Genomic DNA, 21,466 nt, shown 5'->3' on the forward strand with positions numbered 1-21,466 from the left:
TTCGAATCCCTGCAACGGGGTGAGCTCCCGTTGCTCAGTCCCTGCTCCTGCCCACCTAGCAGTTCGAAAGCATGTCAAAGTGCAAGTAGATAAATAGGTACCACTCCGACGGGAAGGTAAACAGCGTTTCCGTGCGCTGCTCTGGTTCGCCAGAAGCGACTTAGTCATGCTGGCCACATGACCCGGAAGCTGTACGCTGGCTCCCTCGGCCAATAAAGCGAGATGAGCGCCACAACCCCAGAGGCAGCCACGACTGGACCTAATGGTCGGGGTACCTTTACATTAACTTTACCCATTCCGTTGTCCATATTCCTGCCATTCACATTTCCCCCTCTTTATAAGCTACTTACCAGTATGCTGTGACGCCATGCCAACATATTTTCCTTTGTGTACTTTTGTTAACACTCAAGCTCATTTGCAGACATCCCCCTTCAGGAATAGCAGTATACAGCACCAACAGGAAATGTGGGGTCTGTAAAAAGGGACAAGCTTCTCCCCCTTCTTTTCCCCTAAGTGTAAGTTAGTTGTAAAGGTAAAAAGGTAAAGGACCCCTGGACAGTTAAGTCCAGTCAAAAGTGACTCTGGGGTTGCGGTGCTCATCTCACTTTCAGGCCAAGGGAGCCGGCATTTGGCCACAGACAGCTTTCCGGGTCTTGTGGCCAGCACGGCTAAACCGCTTCTGGCACAACGGGAAGCCAAAGCACACGGAAATGCCATTTACCTTCCCGCTACAGTGGTACCTATTTATCTACTTGCACTGGCATGCTTTCAACCTGCTAGGTTGGCAGGATCTGGGACAGAGCAACGGGAGCTCACCCTGTCGTGGGATTCGAACCGCCGACCTTCCGATCAGCAAGCCCAAGAGGCTCAGTGGTTTGCAGTAGGGTAGGTTCAAGCATACCAGCTGTTGATTCTCTTCTGCAAATGCTGTCTCCAATCCTTCCGTCTATGTGAACTAGCAAACACAGGTAAAAAAACACCCCAATTTGCTTCAAATGTGTGTTTCCACTTTGAAGACGTGTGAAAGATGCACTGAAACCTATTCCCCTTTATATCCTGCTTGACAAGCTAATAGCAACCGAGAGTCATATGATAAGAGAAACAGGCGTGTAATAGATTTGTCGAGCATTTAGTTCCTGGTTTGAGTCCGCATCCTGCCCAATTCCATGGAGGTTGTACAGATTACCAGAAGCTGCAGCAGAGTGTTAACTCACCTCGTTGACAATCGTCTCATTGTCTATGAAGTCAGCAAAGGCAACTGTAGGTGACCAGGGGTCATTCTGGTTATAGATGCTGGTGCTATATGGTTCTTCCTCCTTGCGCTTGGTGACAGCCAGCTTATACCTGAAAAGCAGAGTAGCAACGAAAAAGCAGCAACAGCAACAACAACAACAGAAAACAAAATGAAGCATCGCTGAAGCTGAACGGTATCCCCATTTTCCTACAGATGAGGCCCAGCATCATGCTATGGCGCTTTGTCTTTGCTCGTGGCCGACCGCAGCTGACAAGATAATGGATGCTCTCCTGAAATTGGGACATGGGATGCTTGCCGACAGGTGAGGTGGCTCCTTACTGCTCTTCCAAAGCAGAAATGCAATTGATTTCCCACACTATCAGGGGTTTTGTGTGCTGCGAGTGGGCCATTTGAAACTTGCAACCACTATAGCCTTAGTGTGGCTGGGTGCCCATTTATGACCCTAATTTTTTTAAAAAATAATAATCAGAATTTTAATTAGTGCTAAACACTTCCCCAGCAAATACGTTTTAAAATGAAATATATACAGTGGTACCTCAGTTTTCGAACATCTCCAGTGACAAACATTTTGGTTTTCGAATGCCGTAAAACTGGAAGTAAATGCTTTGGTTTTTGAATGCGCCTTGGAAGTCAAATATGAAACTCCGCATTGAGTTTTCTGTTTTGAGACTTCCGTTTTGAGGCTTCCGTACTGAGTTTTCGGTTTTTGAAAGTTTCGGAACTCGAACGGTCTTCCGGAACGGATTACCGTCGAAAACTGAGGTGCCACTGTAGATACTTCTACAATGCCTTAATGATGTTATAAAGCCTGCCTGTCTGCCTATCTAAAATATATTTCTGGTCGGCACCCTTTTAGCAACATGGTTGACGACAGTGACCAGAAAAAAGTGAGTCATAAAATGGCATAAGTTGCAAAGGGAATAAACAATGTGTGCTGAGCTACAATAGGTTTCTTTTCCCAGTTATGTCACTGCCCATATCAAAGCTCTAAAACAACAAAAGTAAAGGTAAAGGGAGCCCTGACCATTAGGTCCAGTCGCGGACAACTCTGGGGTTGAGGTGCTCATCTCGCTTTATTGGCCGAAGGAGCCGGCGTACAGCTTCCGGGTCATGTGGCCAGCATGACTAAGCCGCTTCTGGCGAACCAGAGCAGCGCACGGAAACACCGTTTACCTTCCCTCCGGAGCGGTAGCTATTTATCTACTTGCACTTTGACGTGCTGTCAAACTGCTAGGTTGGCAGGAGATGGGACCGAGCAACGGGAGCTCACCCCACTGCAGGGATTCAAACCACCAACCTTCTGATCAGTAAGTCCTAGGCTCTGTGGTTTAACCCACAGCGCCACCCGCATCCCTAAAACAACAAAAGAATAGTGCTAAAGGCATCTACATATGTGGAGATTGTGATGCTCTTCCAGAAAAAGTTGGACTTTCTGTGGTCTGAGGAAGAGATGGTGGAACCATGGGGAAAAGACAGGAAGAGAATTACTAGATGATGGGTCTGTGATGTCACATAAGACGCAATCACTACCTGCCCCAACTGATAGCTCTCTCCATTGGATCCGTCTCTGGAAGGTGTTCCCCAAAAAAGCTGATGGGCTGGATCCGATAGCCACGATTATGGTCCCATTTGTTCTTGCTTTCTGATGCAAAATAGATGTATCTTGGCATGTCGTCGTGTAAGCGAAAGGCAGCCTTGTCCTCTGTGTCTAAGACTTTCTTCACCAGTTTCATCCGGTTGATCTCGTGTTCCGGGCTCCAAGGGACCTTCACTTTTTCAAAAGTCATGTCGTTGGTTACCAAGGAATTCTGAACACCTAGAAAGAGGGATGGCGAGGGTAGAACGGTAGTGAAAAATCATATTCTCAAGATCCTTCGTATATGTCCATACTGGTGGAGCCATTTGGCAGAGACCCTACCTGCCCGCAGACTGTCTGACCAGAGTGGTGCATGCTCTGGTTATCTCCTGCTTGGACTACTGCAATGCGCTCTACATGGGGCTACCTTTGAAGGTGACTCGGAAACTACAACTAATCCAGAATATAGCAGCTAGACTGGCGACTGAGAGCAGCTGCCAGGACCATATAACACCGGTCCTAAAGGATCTTCACTGGCTCCCAGTACATTTCAAAGGACAATTCAAAGTGTTGGTGCTCACCTTTAAAGCTCTAAACAGGCTTGGCTCTGTATACCTGAAGGAGCATTTCCACGCTCATAGTTGAGCTCCAGCTCCGAGGGCCTTCTGGAGGTTCCCTCACTGTGAGACATGAAGCTACGGGGAACTATGCAGAGGGGGCCTTCTCGGTAGTGGCACCCTCCCTGTGGAATGCCCTCTCATCAGATGCTAAGGAGGTAAAGAACCACACAACTTTTAGAAGACATCTGAAGGCAGCCCTGTCTCAGGAAGATTTTAATGTTTGACATCTTTTTTAAAAAAAATATGTGCTGGAAGCTGCCCAGCCAGATGGGAAGGGTTTAAATAATAAAATCATTGTTTATTATGATGATAGGCTTGCAGAAACAGTGGAGAGACAAGCCTAATGTGCTGGATTTATCATCATGTATGGATTACAAGCTCAGCAAGAGCAAAAAAAATAAAATAACTAGAATAACTGTAGACTTAAAATCTAAGCTTTACAGTGAGTGAGGGAGGGTGAGTGACTGGAACAAGAGGGCATGAGTGGGAGCTTGTAAAATGCCATCGAACCCCTGCAAGGTGCTAATCAAACCCAAGAGTCCCATGGAAACACACTCAAAAACATTATTTTAGATGGATTTGGGAAATCCAGACACAGGTTGTTCCTATCACAAAGGGCAATGAAGCAGTATATAGATGTAGTTACAGATAGGTAGCCGTGTTGGTCTGCCATAGTCAAAACAAAACAAATTCCTTCCAGTAGCACCTTAAAGACCAACTAAGTCAGTTCTTGGTATGAGCTTTCGTGTGCATGCACACTGGTGTATCTGAAGAAGTGTGCATGCACACGAAAGCTCATACCAAGAACTGACTTAGTTGGTCTTTAAGGTGCTACTGGAAGGAATTTGTTTTATATAGATGTAGTTGCTCCAATGGTGCCCTCTCCTGGCAGAAACTTTGCCACTCAGTTCACAGAGATCTAGTAGGAATGTCAGCAAATTGCATGAGACTGAGTGATATTGCCAGACAAGAGGACATAGCCCAGGTAAAACCAGGGATGTTCCTAGGGGACCAGATTTATCGGACCATACCAGCCCCCTACCTTGCAGAAATCCACTATGTGGAATACCGCAGACTTCTTACAGCGGCTAGATTAAATGTCCTTGACTCTGCGATATTGTGGGGAAGGTACAGGGGAGTACCATATGCCCAGAGAACCTGTCATTGTGCTATCGGTGTGGTTGAGTCCACCGAACACATTCTCTTGACTTGCCCTTCTTATGCAGAGCTTAGACAAAATTTTATAGACCCACTCCTATGTCAACTTAGCTTCCTACCCGGAGAAAACCAGGTTTTATACTTGCTGAATAATGTTACTAGAGCTATACCTTTCTTGGTGGCCAAATTTCTTTTTTTAGCCTTTAAGCGTCGCAAGACCATAACTGACTGTATTGATATGGGGCTATCTGTTTAGCCCTTTTTAGTGTTGGCTAAGCTCTAAAAGCTTTCTGGATGTTTTAACTGTGTATTGACAAATGTATTTGTATTTTTTTCTTCTGACTGACGGTCGAATAAAAAGGTTGTTGTTGTTGTTGTTGTCGTCAGCAAATTGCATCAGAAAGGGGAACAGAAATTCACCCAACTTGCATGTTTGTCCGAGGTCAGTAATGGAAACTGTGCAAGCAAATACAAGTGGCATTTACTATCATTTTTTTTTCCCCAGCCTGAAAATTTAACACAAGTGGTTATTTCCTGCATGGTTTTGACATTTCCCTCAATGCATTGAAATTAACTGTGCAATTAATTAATTACTTAATTAACTGCATGTGTTTTGGCCATAGCAGATAGCAAGACGAAGAGCCAAGGTTTCAGTGAAAGCTGAACTGCAGCAGAATGGAAACGGCACTTGTTGCAACAAACCCGACATAGGGTGGAAATTGCGGGGGCCCCCTGGCATCCCCAGGTTGTGGGGTGGGAAGAGTGAGAAAGCACCCGGCGGCAAGAAGCAGAGCTGCCAACAAGGGCAGAAGACAGAGCAAAAGTGCCGTGGTCAAAGTAGACCTTACCTCCCACATCCAAGTCTACTTTGTAGTTGATGAAATGAGTGTGGATCGTTCCAAGTGTGTGCTCTGCCACTCTGTTGCCATAGTCCAGCCCATCAGCGTAGAGGAAAGATGATGTTATATACCCACTGGCTCTAACTTTGCTTTCAACAGCACCATTTGGATGGAAAATAAAGTCCCAGACGTAGTCATAGTTCCCCATAGTAGATACAGAACGAAAGACCAGCGCAGAGGCAGGCAACCCCCCGTAGTAGAGAGACTGGAGGTTGGAGTAATGTCGCCGGAAGGGAGCCTCCACATTCTGCTCAAAAACGCAGATGGAGTTCTTCTGCACCTCTGGAGTCACGGCCTCAATTAAATAAGCGGCGTCAAGGTAAGTGGCAGAGTAAGGGCAATCAACTCCGCGGACGAGGGAATAAGAATACCTCCCCATGGCAAAATTGACATCCATATATCGGGTGGACATCCCACCAGGGCAGTTGGAACCGTAGACAGACATGGCGTCCTGCACACTGAGTTGGTAGACAATCCTTTGGCCCTTAAATCGGACGTCATAGACACTGGGTCCTCTGTTCACGTCCATCCTGAAGGCAAAACTCCAGGATGGGGAAATGACCTGGTTGTTCCTTACGCTATAGCGTGGTCCGCAGGGCTCGTAGTGCAAAGGACCAGATCCCAGAGAGGGGACCCTTCGGTTTAACGAAGCAAACCCCCCGTCGGAGGAGAATCTCTCGACTTTGGCCACTTTCACGCGATTCGCTTTGAATTCCTTTTCCAGCTCCTGCAAACCATCATAATACTGACCGTTATAAAACACTTTTGGCACACTCCAGTGAGAGATGTTGAGGCTGCTGTGGTTTAGCAACAGCTCAAATCCCACCGGATGCAGGAAGAAGCCCTTGATGTTCTGGAACAGGGTAAACCAGGTGGCGCGATCTCCAGACTGGAACCCCCGAGGGGCTGAGGTGAGGGCCGCAAAGTCGCTCCCGTTGTGACCAAACACCTGTTTGAAGAATGTGGCAGCCTCCAGCAGCTTCCCTCCCAGTAGGAATTTCCCAATTTGTTCGTATTCGTTCCCCATCACAGTTCGGCCGTGGTAAGATAACTTGCCTCTATATTTCTCCGCCGTCACATCCCGATGATACGTTGGCACCGGGAGCGGGCCCACCACATACTCTGTGATGTTTGGTTCTGCCTGGTTTCCAAAGTACACGACAGCCAGTGCCTGTCGAACAGGCTTTGGCCCTCCATGATCAAGGAATTTCAGCACCTGTTCCTTGTGGGGCACCTCAACTTCCAAGTAGTAAACACAGTTATCAGAAGAGTTGGCGTGATAAGCATCCACCAAGGGTAGCCCCAGGTGAGACTGCAAGTACTTCAGCACCACGACCATCTCTTCTGTGGACAGGTCAGCAAATACCAGGCTCTGGTCATTGTGCTTTCCGTTCAGGGAATCCTGAGACCCAGCAGGACAGTGAACAAGGGCCTCCCTCCTGGTCAGCAACACGCACACCAAGGCAAAAATGGTAACCAGAGCGAGCAGCAGGAGAACGAGCAGGGCTTTCGGGCTCATCGCGGCAAAGGAATGCTTCAAAGCCCTGTCCAGTTGCTCTCACCAAGTCCGTCCCAGTGACCGCTCATTTGGCTGCTGGGTCAACGCAGCTGGAAAAATGACTCAATCCAGGAAATGCTAGATGATTAGATAGAGGCCAAAAGGAAGAAGCCTGAAGTACGTGAGTAACAAAAAAACAAGGACTACCCTATCAGAACAGCTGGTTCATCACAGAGTAGATCTATTACGCAGTCATAGATCTGAACACCAGAGAGTGAGACATCTGGGGACCCTCTGTGGCAGTCACAGTCTGCCACTGTGCCACTGGCCTGAGGGTGCCTTCATGGAGAGCATGGCACATCACCTCATCACTCCCATTATGGGAAGTTCCCAGAACTGACTGTTATGTTGGTTATTCTAGTTCAGAGGTCCTTATTTCTTCCCGCCCAGACATATTAATGGGCTTGATTCTCATACTCTTGGAAACCAGCCTTCACTTCAGCAGCAGGGAGGGTGTGCATGTGTGTTTGTGTGTCTCGTTCAGTTATTAAAAAGGAGAGGAGAGCAGCAAAGAATGAAATTCCACCTGGAATTTGAACCCAAGGCTCCTTCCAGATGTCATGAATTGCGTGCACGATGCTATTGGGGGCAGTTAAACATGATTGCACTTTTAATATGATTTGTGCCTGCTAAAAATTTGGGGTGGTTAGTGCAAGAGCACCTTGGCAATGTGCTGAAATGTGTCCTCTACATTCTTTCTCTTGGTGTCAAGACCCTACCATTCTTGTGGGGTTTTGTGTGGACATAAGGGATAGATTAGCCCAGCAATCTCAGCCTGAACATCAAAACTTACATATGTGTAAAAATGAAAGCATAGCGGTATTGTGTCACAACACAATTAGGGTGTGGGTGGCACTGTGGTCTAAACCACAAAGCCTCTTGGGCTTGCTGATTGGAAGGTCGGCAGTTTGAATCCCACAACAGAGTGAGCTCCCATTGCTCTGTCCCAGCTCCTGCCAACCTAACAGGCTGAAAGCACGCCAGTGCAAGTAGATAAATAGGTACCATTGCAGCGGGAAGGTAAACGGCATTTCTTTGCGCTCTGGCTTCCATCATGGTGTCCCGTTGTGCCAGAAGCGGTTTAGTCATGTTGGCCAAATGACCCGGAAAGCTGTCTGTGGACAAATGCCGGCTCCCTTGGCCTGAAAGCGAGATGAGCGCCGCAACCCGAGTCGCTTTTGACTGGACTTAACTGTCCAGGGGTCCTTTACCTCTTTACCTTTACAACTAACTTACACTTAGGGGAAAAGAAGGGGGAGAAGCTTGTCCCTTTTTACAGACCCCACATTTCCTGTTGGTGCTGTATACTGCTATTCCTGAAGGGGGGTGTCTGCAAATGAGCTTGAGTGTTAACAAAAGTACACAAAGGAAAATATGTTGGCATGGCGTCACAGCATAAGTAGCTTATAAAGGGGGGGAAATGTGAATGGCAGGAACATGGACAACGGAATGGGTAAAGTCAATGTAAAGGTAAAGGTACCCCTGACCATTAGGTCCAGTCGTGACTGACTCTGGGGTTGCGGTGCTCATCTCGCTTTATTGCCAAGGAGCCGGTGTACAGCTTCTGGGTCATGTGGCCAGCATGACTAAGCCGCTTCTGGCAAACCAGAGCAGCGCATGGAAACGCCATTTACCTTCCTGCCAAAGCGGTACCTATTTATCTACTTGCACTTTGATGTGTTTTCGAACTGCTAGGTTGGCAGGAGCAGGGACCAAGCAACAGGAGCTCACCGCATTGCGGGGATTCGAACCGCCAACCTTCTGATAGGCAAGTCCTAGGCTCTGTGGTTTAACCCACAGCGCCATCCGTGTCCCTAATGTTAATGTAGGGATGCAATAATGTGTGAACATTGGAGAAGCATATCCAAACCAATACAAGTGGATTATGTGTAGACAGCAGACCTTCCAAATGTCCCTATTTTCCAGGGATGTCCCTGATTTAGAGAAGCCGTCCCAGTTTCTGATTAGATCATGGAATGTCCCACTTCTCCTTAGCTATTGACAAGGTTGGGAACGGCTTACCGCTTGCTTGTAATCTCACCCCATTCCTTTTTGCATGTGGAAATGTGGAGATGCTGTTGTTCGGCATCTTCATTTGCTCAAACTCTGGTCCAATAAGGAATGTGGGGACAGGGTGTAGCTCAGTAGAAGATCACGGGCTTTGTGTACACAGAGCTCTGTTTTGGGCTCCTCTAAGTCAGGCTGGGAAAGACTTTTGTTGGAGTTCCCCAGAGAGCTGCCTGCCAGACAACAATACTGAACAAGACACTGTGAGATGTAATCCGCTGGGAGCAGTCAAATACAACATTCCTTGTTTTGCTAGAGTGGACATGCAAGGGAATGTTTGGTCCAGCCAGTGTGGTGTAGTGGTTAAGAGCGGTGGACTCGTAATCTGGTGAACCGGGTTTGATTCCCCACTCCTCCACATGTAGCTGCTGGGTGACCTTGGGCTAGTCACACTTTTCTGAAGTCTCTCAGCCCCACTCACCTCACAGAGTGTTTGTTGTGGGTGAGGAAGGGAAAGGAGATTGTGAGCCACTTTGAGACTCCTTAGAGTGGTGATAAAGCGGGATATCAAGTCCAAACTCCTCCTCCTCCTCTTCTTCTTCTTAAGAGCAGTGGACTCGTAATCTGGGGAACCGGGTTCGCGTCTCTGCTCCTCCACATGCAGCTGCTGGGTGACCTTGGGCCAGTCACACTTCTTTGAAGTCTCTCAGCCCCACTCACCTCACAGAGTGTTTGTTGTGGGGGAGGAAGGGAAAGGAGAATGTTAGCTGCTTTGAGACTCCTTCGGGTAGTGATAAAGTGGGATATCAAATCCAAATTCTTCTTCTTCTTCCTTTGAACCACTTGCCAGTTTTGTTTCCCTTTGGGTGAAATGGGTGTGCTGATGTGATTGAACAGAGTCCCAGAAAACGGCAGTAGCCCTCCTAACAAAATCAGAAGAACACATTACCAGGTGATAGGAAGCCGAACTGCAGCTGCCCTTTGTGGAAAAGCTTGAGATAAGCCTGGAGGGGTGTAGATGACAGATGTGCTTGTCAGCAACTGCTATGGGTTGAAGAATTAAACCCAGAAGTCAAGTTGCAGAGTGCCTGGGGAGGTCAACAAGATGGATGAACAGCTTTTAGGCTGGGACTGGGGAGTTTTTGGTGTTGCAGTTAGGAAATTTTAGATTCTGGATGCAATGGTCTTCCAGGAACCCTTCTCTTGAGATGGTAATACATACGGCTTCAGAATTTGGTGAGCCAAACTCCTTCTGTCAAGTGGGAATCTGGACTTCTGCTCCAAAGCCCTGGCCTGAATGGAGCACTAGGAATTTTGCAGTTACTTGCAGAGTCGTGATGCTTTCTGTGTCTAGGTGTGTGGGTCAGCAGCATAAAAAGCTGGAGAAATGGGAAGGGTTAAGGGGCAGGGGCAGTGACGTAGTGTGGTGGGGCATAGGGGTGGTTGCCCCGGGTGCAAAATTGTTAGGGGTGCAAAATTGGCACAACACCTGGTGCTGCCCTTGTTGAAAATGCTTTCTCCATGCGAGCCAGGAAGTGATCTCTCCAAAGGGTCAAGTTCACTGCATGTACAGTGTTAAAAGAAAATATTATGAAGATGATGTATAGATGGTATTTGACTCTTGTAAAATTAGCAAAGATTTACCATAACAGTGATAATTTATGTTGGAAATGTAAAGAAAAGGAGGGTACTTTCATATGTGGTGGACATGCCCCAAGGTGAAAGACTTCTGGGAAAAGATTTATAATGAATTGAAAAAAATGTTGAAATATACATTTATTAAGAAACCAGAGGCCTTTCTTCTTGGAATAATAGGTTTGGAATTGCCCAAGAAAGATGTTAAATTGTTTTTGTATGCCACAACTGCAGCAAGAATTTTGTTAGCTAAGAATTGGAAATCACAAGAAGTCCCAACGAAAAAAGAAGGAAGTGATCTCTCCAGACAACGGAATGACTCTTATTTTCTTATCTCTGCAGCTACAATCTCTCCTGGGTGAACATGGATGCTGTTAGGCAGTTGAATGAGCATGTGTACTCTGTCTGTTTCCCTCCCGCAGCCCTGGCAACCCACATTATGCCACTGGGCAGGAGGCGAATTCACAGCAGCAGTTGGAGCTTGGGAAAGCACAGTCTATTTTGGAAGTCCAGACTCAGAGGTAGAGGTGTTCGTTTTTGGCTTGTTCACACTCTGGGGACCAAGTGGAAGAAAAACTGCAGGAGTTAAAGCTGGACCTGTGCACAGACCAGGAGATAACCTGAATTACTGGCAGTTGGTTTAAGTGAGTCAGCCATGCTGGTCTTCAGTGTTGAAACATATCATTAGTGAAAAACATGTTCAGGGGCCTAGATTTGCAGCTTGGGTCAAGGCATAAATTAAGGTTGATGCAGGAAACAGTTTGAATGGAAAAAGCAGGAGTACTTCCTTAAATGTTGGAGGGTATGTAAGCGCTGAATAAAGAGGTCCTGAGAACCACATTTGGCTGTCAGCCCTGAGACAGAAGACAGGCCTCATTCAGTTCAAGACAGCAAAATACATCAAAGTATAACAATGGGTCCAAGAAAGGAACCTCTGGGGGGAAATTACTTAATATATTTTTTTAAAAAAAAACATACATACACACAAAAAAGACAGTTAGAAACTGGGAATTTGAGGATGGGGAGGTACAAGCACCCACGGTTTCTGAACACTTCAGCTGAGCAATAGTTATTGTGTTCAGATTTGAGGCACCACAATGTAAGGAGCCGGCGAACAAAACTGGAAACGATTCAGAGATCTGTGATCATAGTTAAAGCCAGCACTAGATGAAAAAGCGGAATGAACTGCAAAACATGGAAATACAATTAAGGCAAGGATCCAACAGACTGCAGGACTAGTTTTTTCTTTGGTTTTTTTGAAAAGGTTCTTGGCTTTCCTTTTCTCAAAGCCCAGCAGGCCCACCTCACGCTGGGAAAGGAAGATTTCAAAGGAGTTTGTAACGTGCCGTTGGTGGGTTGAGCGGAGGTCAACTATTTAAAGGGTGAAAAGTTAGAAAAACACCAGGCCAGCACAAGGATAAAGGGTGCCGTCACGGGAGCCGATTTTTGGGAGATCTCGCCCTAAATCAGCACCGATTCCAGCGCATGCAAGGAAGCCGCCTCAGGGACTTCTGCCACCTGAGGCGGTTTCCTCACACCGCCTAATGACTGAGCCGGCCCTGGTTTCCCGGATGCGTCAGGCGTGCGTTCGGTGTGGGTGTAACCAGCCAATGAAAGCTCAAAGGCTTCTCCTTAGAATTGACGTAGCCTGTTATTTCCTAAGCGAGGGGCCCTCAGCACCTCTCGGGGCCTTTTGTCCTCAGGGCAGCTTTCCAGGAAACAACCAGCAGGAAGGCTGCAATTTGGGAACCTTACCTCATTCCTAGAGCAATGGTACAAGGTTCCCCTCCTCCCAACCTCCCCTGCCCTGGACAAGAACAAAACAATATATCCTCCAGAGTCTAGCCCCAGCTTGGTGGGGCCTAGATGTCAACATGTCGCCTTTGAGGAGGGACAGCTGGCTGGGAGACTGCAGTCAAAGAACCTGATGATGCTCCCAGCTGCAATGCGAGGCCTTTTTTGAACTCAAAACATTGTAAAAACACTCCCCTGGCCCAACGTGGTTGAGGTCTATGAGTGGACCTACCCATTGATCTGCAATGTCCGGCAATTGCGGGTTGGAAAATATTGGTGGTACAAGATATTAGCGGCTGAACGATGTTCATCCATGAGCCAGATCTGTGGGGTCACCAATACAGACCCTCCAAGCGCCCCGATTTTTCAGGGACAGTCCCGGAATTACAGAAGCCGCCCTGGTTTTTTATTTGATCCCGGAATGTCCTAGTTTTCCTTTATTCCTTCAGAGAGCAATTTAAAGTGGTGCAAAATGCAAGTCCTGTTCACACTGAAAATAAAATCCCTGCCCCAAATGTATGAAACGGTGACATACAAAGTCCTTCCTATAACTCTGAAGGAAAAGATCAACAAGCCACTTTGAATTCTTCAACTGGAATGTTTCAGCAGCCAGCCATTTCTTAGGAAACACAGGGAGTGTTATTCCTTTATTGTAGAAGGAGCCTTACACTGTCTGCTCAGGAGTAAGCCTCACTGTATTCTGTGGAGCTTACTCCCAGGTAAGGTGTAAACTACAGCCTTACACTGCAATCCTAATTATTTTTACTCAGAACTAAGTCCCACTAATGGGACACGGGTGGCGCTGTGGTCTAAACCACAGAGCCTAGGACTTGCCGATCAGAAGGTTGGCGGTTCGAATCCCCGCAAGAGGGTGAGCTCCCGTTGCTCGGTCCCCGCTCGTGCCCACCTAGCAGTTCGAAAGCACGTCAAAGTGCAAGTAGATAAATAGGTACCGCTCTGGCGGGAAGGTAAACGGCGTTTCCGTGCGCTGCTCTGGTTTGCCAGAAGCGGCTTAGTCATGCTGGTCACATGACCCGGAAGCTGTCTGCGGACAAACGCCGGCTCCCTTGGCCTATAGAGCGAGATGAACGCGCAACCCCAGAGTTGTCCGCGACTGGACTTAATGCTCAGGGGTACCTTTACCTTTTAAGTCCCACTAAATTCAATAGGATTTACTCTCTGGTATGTTCCTGATCATTCCCAGTTGTTTTTTTTTAATTATTATTATTATTCCTGCCCTTTTCCCTGACAGGAACTCAAGGCATCGTACAGTTAACTTTCCCCCCATTCCAATCATCTGTGGAAGGTGCTGCACACATTCCCTTCCCTCACACATTTTTTTCCTTTACAACAACCCTGTGAGGTAGGCTCGGTGGAGAAGTTGTAACAGGCTCAGAGCGACCAATGTAGGTGTGCATATGACGCACATGTGTGCGCCAGGATCAAAGGCGGGAGATGCTTCCTGACGTAGAACAGAATGCCCTGTTTTCATCAGAGAAATGTTGGAGGGTGTCAGGGGTTCAAGGAGAGAGGCGCAGATGAGGGAGGAGACAGAGAGCGAGGGGGAAGGATTCCAGGGTGACGAGGAAGAGGACGACAATGACCCAAGATTGTCCATGAGTCCGTCCAGTGAATCGGAGGACTCCCAAAAGGGAGCCCCTCTGGTCAAGCCAAGGGGAGCTAGAGGGGGAAGCAGTCAGGAGCAGGGAAACGAAGGGGGAACCCCCAGGGGGAGTTGGAGATCGGGACCGGCTTCTCCGCCGGAACGGAGTGAAGGGGGTGGAGTGACCAGTGTGTCAGAAGGAGCAGAACAGGAAGCAGAGAGGGGAAGGAGATCGGGGCAAGACGTCCTGCCGGAAGGGGCGGAGAGTAGTACCGAGAGCAGTGTAACTGTAGGAGGGAAGGTCAGAAGCAACGTACGCGCGCCAAGTTCAAAATGGGAGGCGCGCGGAAGTGAAGAGAGTCCTGGAGAGGAGCCTGGTCCCAAAGCGCGAAGGAGGGGGGAGGAGGCGCCAGAGGATTCAGCCTCTGGAGAGTCCCGAAGGGAGAGAACACAGGGGGGCAGAAAGACCCTGCGGAAAAGGAAGGAGAGAAAGAGGTGGACCAGTACAAGCCTCTTAAACTGGTGTAGAGGCGGGACTGACTCAGAGGGGACTTCGGCGGTCTAAGCGTAACAGACGTAGAGCCATGGAGCTCGGATGTAAAGCTAAGAATGTTCTTCAATAAAAGCTTTTGTACATAAGCCGGACTGGACTTTGGTCTCTTGTGAGCTGGGACCACGGGTGGCTCTGACAGAGGGTATGATCTCAGCTTGAGTGAGATGGCAACCACATCTAGAACAGGCTGAAAACTATTATCTCTGAGCCTGTATTAACTACAGCACCTATCAGGATTGCCTTTGTTTCTTGACCAGCAGCCCATTACTGATTCCAGATACTGGTTCTGCGCTTCCAGAGCCTCACCTAACTGGGATGGAAATGATAAATGGAGCTGGGCGACATCTGACTGGCACGACTAAATTCCAAATCCTTAGATACCTTTGCAGAGAGGCTTCAAGTACAGTGGTACCTCGGGTTACATACGCTTCAGGTTACAGACTCCACTAACCCAGAAATATTACCTTGGGTTAAGAACTTTGCTTCAGGATGAGAACAGAAATCGGGCTCTGGCGGCACGGCAGCAGCGGGAGGCCCCATTAGCTAAAGTGGTGCTTCAGGTTAAGAACAGTTTCAGGTTAAGTATGGACCTCCAGAACAAATTAAGTACTTAACCCAAGGTATCACTGTAGTGCAAATCCTCGCTGCTTCACACACATTCTGCAAAAATATCACAGGAAAAATGGGGGCGAGGAGGGGGACCAGATCCACTGAACTGCCTTCTACTATATGGACAAGTTAAAATATAATGTTACGAAGTACTGGAAATTAGGCTTAAGTTGAACACTTGGGGAGGGAGGTTACCTTCATTCTTACGAACACTTCTGCACTGAAAACAAGTTGATTGTGGAGATGGCTGAATGTCCATTGCTGGAAATTTCCCAGGAAAAGCTGGAAAGGAATCTGTTTATCCTTTAAGTACAGGATGTCCTGCTCACAGCATCATTGGATTCCATACTGATCTGTCTTTATCTCAAGTCTATAGCTCATTCTGAATTCATTTGGAACGATCACTGCATGTTCCCCACAATCCTTTACCCTTCAGCTGAGCTCTGCTTGACTTTTCACGAAGTCCCCATGCTTTTTGCTTTGCAGACACGCTGCCAGGGAAACCTAGGACCTATCCTCACCGCCTCAAAAATCAGCTTTTGGCCTGCCTTTTCCTGCCTTTTCCAGGTACGAACCACATCGACATATCTGCTGCAGTGTTCATATAAGATAGGTAAAGGGACCCCTGACCATTATGTTCAGTCGTGGCAGACTCTGGGGTTGCGGCACTCATCTCGCTTTATTGGCCGAGGGAGCCGGCGTACAGCTTCTGGGTCATGTGGCCAGCATGACTAAGCCGCTTCTGGCGAACCAGAGCAGCGCACGGAAATGCCGTTTACCTTCCCGCCAGAGCGGTACCTATTTATCTACTTGCACTTTGACGTGCTATCGAACTGCTAGTTTGGCAGGAGCAGGGACCGAGCAACGGGAGCTCACTCCGTCGTGGGGATTCGAACCGCCGACCTTCTGATCTCCAAGTCCTAGGCTCTGTGGTTTAACCCACAGCGCCACCCGCATCCCATCACATAAGATATCCTGGAGCAAAAAACGCTTTTCTCCTAACCGGGAGTAACGCGAAACGGTTTTCTGATACAATACCACGATGATTTCCCCTGTAAGGTGTGTTTGGCATAAAACATTTATTCATTTGTCTCAGATCCTCTCTGCTCTTCACTCACCACCTCCTCAGTGGTACCCGTAACACAAACTCCATCCCTCTCCGCCTCAACCTCTTTCTGACGCTGCCCACTTCCAGCCCCAGCTCACTCATTGGTGGCGCTTATGGGCCTGAGCCCAGTGCTCTTCATTCCCAGAGGTGCTGAGGACAGTGGCCCAGCAGGGCAAGGAACTGGGCAACTGAAAAGAGGGCACTCCAGGCAGCAGCAAGCAGCCACCCAGGAAGAACACCACTGCCATCCTATTCCTGCCTTCTGGCTTTCAGCTGAGGCCTTTCCCTGCCCCATCACTACCAGGGTTTTCTAAGCACCGACTCTCCCCAGGCACGGACCAGGCCTTGGGGCAAGTGCAAGTGAGCAAGGGGCACAGGCAGGGAGGAGCACATTTGTATGGGACCCAATCCCTTTGCCCTCACTAGGGCTTACTTCTGAGGAGTCCGAAGCAAGTCATCAAGGCCACTCGGAAGTGTATCTCCTGCCTCAAAAGGAATCCATTCATTTGTAAATCTGCAACAGGAAGCCTTGCTCACTAGCCACTAGGTGGCACTGCCTACAAAGCAACGAAAGCTGCAGTGTTCCTGTCCTTCAGAGATGATAAGGAAGCCTGCTTCAGAAGATGGGAGGGCTGTGCCCCCTGGGCAACTGATCTGCAGCACAGCTGATAGTTCAACAGCACAGGCCACCGGGTCTATTATCTTAGCCTCGCAAAATAAACACCAAGAGGCCACCTCTGGAAGTTGAGAGTTGGGGTGGGGCGAGGACTTTGGACAATCTTTCTAGCATATACATGAGCCAGTATCTTGGCAGAACAGGAAAATATACCAATGACTCTCCCCTCCGCCCTGCATCCCTACTCCTGGCAGATTCACTGCAAGGGACAGAGACATTATTGAGTTCTCCATGGTTCAGAGGACCCACTGATGAATTTGTCGGAAAGGACAGAGAGTCCGCTGACAGGCAAGCACAAGGAAAACTAATACAGTGGTACCTCTGGTTATGTACTTAATTCGTTCCAGAGGTCCGTTCTTAACCTGAAACTGTTCTTAACCTGAAGCACCACTTTAGCTAATGGGGCCTCCCGCTGCCGCCGCGCCGCCAGAGCCCGATTTCTGTTCTCATCCTGAAGCAAAGTTCTTAACCGGAGGTACTATTTCTAGGTTAGCGGAGTCTGTAACCTGAAGCGTATGTTGCCTGAAGTGTATGTAACCCGAGGTACCACTAAAATTAAGAGAGGGAGGCTGAATTGCTTGGTCAGTGCTCTCTTTTTGAGTAGCATTCTTGGTCTTCTCCTACTAGGTGCAAACGGCCGTAGGAGTTGGAAGAGGGACCCCAAGGGACATCTAGTCCAACCCCCTCAATGCAGGAATCTTTTGCCCAATGTGGATCTCGAACCCACGACTCTGAGATTAAGAGTCTGATGCTCCACCAGCTGAGCTATCCCAGGGTGATCCATTCGAGCCTCCATCATAGACCAAGAACCATCCCACAGCAAGAACGGGACACTGCAGCAAGACACAGAGACAGCTCCAGGTGTGTGAAGGTGAAAAAATGCACACACTTACCACCAACGTCCAGGTCCACCTTGTAGCCGACGAAGTGGGTGTGGATGTTCCCCAGAGTGTGGTCCCCAACCCGGTTCCCATAATCTAACCCGTCGCCGTAGAGGAAAGAGGAGCTGATATAACCGGAGGCTCGGACTTTGCTTTCAATGGCCCCGTTCGTGTGGAAGACAAAATCCCAGATGTAGTCGTAGTTGCCTATGCTCGAAACCGAGCGGAAGACCAGCGCGGTGGCAGGCAGCCCCCCATAGAAAACGGAACGGAGGTGGGAGTAATGGCGCCGGAGCGGAGCGCCCAGGTCCTGCTCAAACACACACAGGGCGTCGCGGGTGACCAGGGGCCTTTCCGCTTGAGCTAGGGAGTGGACGTCAAGGTAGGTCGCGGAATAAGGACAGTCGACACCTCGAACCAAGGGGAAGGTGAGCCTCCCAATGCCAAAGCTCCCGTCCATGTAGCGGATCGACATCCCCCCAGGGCTGTTGGACCCGTAGACCGACATGGTGTCCTGCACACTGAGCTCGTAGGCGACCCTTTGGCCTTTGAACCGGATGTCAAAGAGACGTGGTCCTTTGCTCACATCCATCCTGAAGGCGAAACTCCAGGAGGAGGAAAGGACTTGGTTGCCCCTCACGCTGTAACGTGGCCCCTGAGGCTCGTAATTCACAGGGCCCGGCCCGGCGGGGGAAAGCTTAGGCTTCAACGAAGCAAAACCTCCTTCAGCCGGGACCTTCTGCACCTTCTCCACTTGCAGGCGTCCCTCAGCAAATTCTCTCTCCAGCTCTGCCAAGTCCCGGAAATACCGGCCGCCGTAAAACACTTTCTTCACAGCCCAGAGGGAGAGGTCCAGGCTGCTGTGATCCAGAAGCACCTCCAGCCCAACTGGGTGTAGGAAATAGCCGGTGACGTTCTGGAACAGGACGAGCCAAGTTGAGCGATCTCCGGACTTCAGTCCCCGCGGAGAGGTGGTCATGGCGGCGAGGTTGGTCCCGTCGTAGTCCAAGACCTGCTGCATGAAACTCGGAGCTGTGGGGAACGCCACCCCATGCAGAAAGCGGGCCATCTGCTTGTATTCGGCATCCAGCGGGGGCCTGCGATAATAAGGCAGCGGCCCTCCATATCTCTGCACCGTCACATCCTGGTGATAGGTCGGCTCTGGGAGAGGTCCCACCACATACTCGGTAATGTTTGGAGCAGGCTGGTTTCCAAAATACACCACAGCCAGCGCCTGTCTAGGAGGTCGGTTTCCTCCATGATCCAGGAAGGCGAGGGACTCGGCTTTGGCTGGCAACTGCAAGTCAATGGAATAAATGCAGTTGTCGGAGGGTCTTGCCTGCGAAGCATCTTCCAAGCTCGCCCCAAGGTTGGACTTCAGGTACCGCGCCACACGGGCCATTTCCTCCTGTGACAGATCTGCAAACACCTGGCTGCAGTCGCTGTGAAGATGCTCCGGGAAGCTCTGCGACTGGTAACCGCACCAGGTGGCATTTTCGCCTCTGGTCAACAAGACGCAAACCAAGGCAAAAATCACAACCAAGGCCAGGAGGAGCATGAAGAGAAGAGCTTTGCCGTTCATCTCTGCAGCAGCCGTGGAAGCTGCAAAGCATTGATGGAGCCCGGCAGTGGCGGTTGCAGCTCCAAGCAGCTCCTTTGAACTCTGACCAGCTGGATTAACAGAGCGTGGAGACAGAGGTGAGGCAGAGACAGAGGGAGGGGCTTGCAGAGGGTCAGCAAGAGGCAGATGGCCCCGGGTTTCAACTTGTCTTGCAGAGATGCTCATCCAGAGGCAGAGGTATCCCAGGGATTTACAGCAAATGGTGACTCACTAGACAAATCGCACGCCACTCACTCCTGGCTGCTGGTCGAGTCCAGCCAGCTTCCTGGGGAGTCTGCAAAGCCAGGGTCATCAGATACTTGCAGGTTCGCCATGTTTTGTACACTAAGCAGCTGGCCCCCTCTTCCTCCCCAGTGTAGCCTCTTAATGCTCAAAGTGCAAGTGTGTTTGCTCATCAAAACCCTGATATCCTGCTTCTCACTTATTTAGGAGATCTAAGGCAGGTAACGGCATGACCCGAGCACAAGCTTACGAAAGAGTCCCAGAACGTTTAATAGGCCTTATTCCCCCAAGGGAGTGGGTTTAGGACAGCAGCCTAAAAACCCCGCTAATGCAAATATAAAACTGAGGTTTAAAAACAGAAACACCGTCACAAACACTAACACAATAATAAAGCATGCCCTTGATCGGGCCTTTCCTTGCAAGATGCTATAATATGCACCAGGCTTGAATAAAAAACCCAATGCATCTTGATCCATTTTTAAAAAAGGGTACATTTCTGCCAAGCAGACACTCATGTGAAGAATGCAAGGACCCTCTCCTCCTCTGCATTTCACAAGGAATATCAGATCATGAGGAGGAAGGATGTCCTGTTTTACAAAAGGAGTGAGCAGCAAGCATCATCATGGCGAGGGACCTCTCTCGACCTTCTTGAGGCCTAAGTGTGCACACATAGCCACACACCTGCATTCCCATAGTGTTATGTACTGAGTTGAATAGGATCCAAAAGGCAGCAGTCTGATTGGTCCTAGAACAATAGGATTCAGAATGCAGCAGTCTGATTGGTCCTAGAACAATAGGATTCAGAATGCAGCAGTCTGATTGGTCCTAGAACAATAGGATTCAGAATGCAGCAGTCTGATTGGTCCTAGAACAATAGGATTCAGAATGCAGCAGTCTGATTGGTCCTAGAACAATAGGATTCAGAATGCAGCAGTCTGATTGGTCCTAGAACAATAGGATTCAGAATGCAGCAGGTCTGGTTGGTCCTAGAACAATAGGGTCCATAATGAAGCAGTCTGATTGGTCCACAGGAGCCACCCAATCCAACTCCAGGTGGAAGGGAATCCGCAACCTGATTGGCCTACAGGTGAATCCCGGAATTAGCCAATCACGGGGGGCCCATTGTGTTAATAATGTATATAAAGCAGACATTCTGGGGGAACTTCCATTCCTCCTCACCACTATGAGCTGAATAAAGAGCATGAAATCCACTCTTGACGTATATTTCACAGGGCTTCATCCTTTTCCTCAGGATGAAAGCCACAGGAATCGGATCAGATCAAAACTTTATTAGCAAAGCCAACAGGCCACAGCTATACAAGAATTAAAAATAAAAATAAGAATAAAAAGAAGAAAAGAGCAGGCAAAAGGAGGTCCGTCAGATGAACAAGTCTGTCACTCAGATGGTGGCCCTCAATTTCACAGCTCTCTCGATGTACCTCACGACCTTCTCTGTTATCTGACTATCCGTATCAGATAAGAGAAAATACAGTGTAATGTCTGGTGAGCGGCCGCCACAGGAATCGGAGTGGCTTTTGTTTGGTAGAATTTTCCCCATGTGTGGAGCATCCCACTTCTTTTACCGGCATTTCTAGGAAATAAAGAGGGAACCCTAAGTGCCCCTAAACTGGAATTTGAAGCTGCCACAGCGAAGAGGCTTCGAACAGTTTGCGCCTCTCTCTGTGCCTGGC

At 48.8% G+C, this 21,466-nt stretch overlaps 1 protein-coding gene across 2 annotated transcripts in view; it reads right to left on the reverse strand.

Moving 5' to 3' along the window:
- Positions 1-20,103, reverse strand: part of LOC309327995 (amine oxidase [copper-containing] 2-like) — a 28,809-nt gene extending 8,706 nt beyond the window's left edge. Inside the window, exons 1-3 of one of the 2 annotated variants that reach the window (XM_081837760.1) lie at positions 17,945-20,103; positions 2,786-3,071; positions 1,215-1,344 (exon numbers count right to left, since the gene is read on the reverse strand). In XM_081837760.1, coding sequence (XP_081693886.1) covers positions 1,215-1,344; positions 2,786-3,071; positions 17,945-19,718 — 2,190 coding nt within the window. In that variant the 5' untranslated portion in view covers positions 19,719-20,103. Of the gene's footprint in view, positions 1-1,214; positions 1,345-2,785; positions 3,072-5,457; positions 7,677-17,944 lie in introns of those variants that run through there. The other variant, XM_081837761.1, reaches the window with a different exon arrangement.
- Between the last annotated feature and the right edge of the window lie 1,363 nt (positions 20,104-21,466).

This window comes from Podarcis erhardii (assembly GCF_964252035.2).
Source record: "Podarcis erhardii genome assembly, chromosome: 13".
NCBI lineage: Eukaryota > Metazoa > Chordata > Lepidosauria > Squamata > Lacertidae > Podarcis > Podarcis erhardii.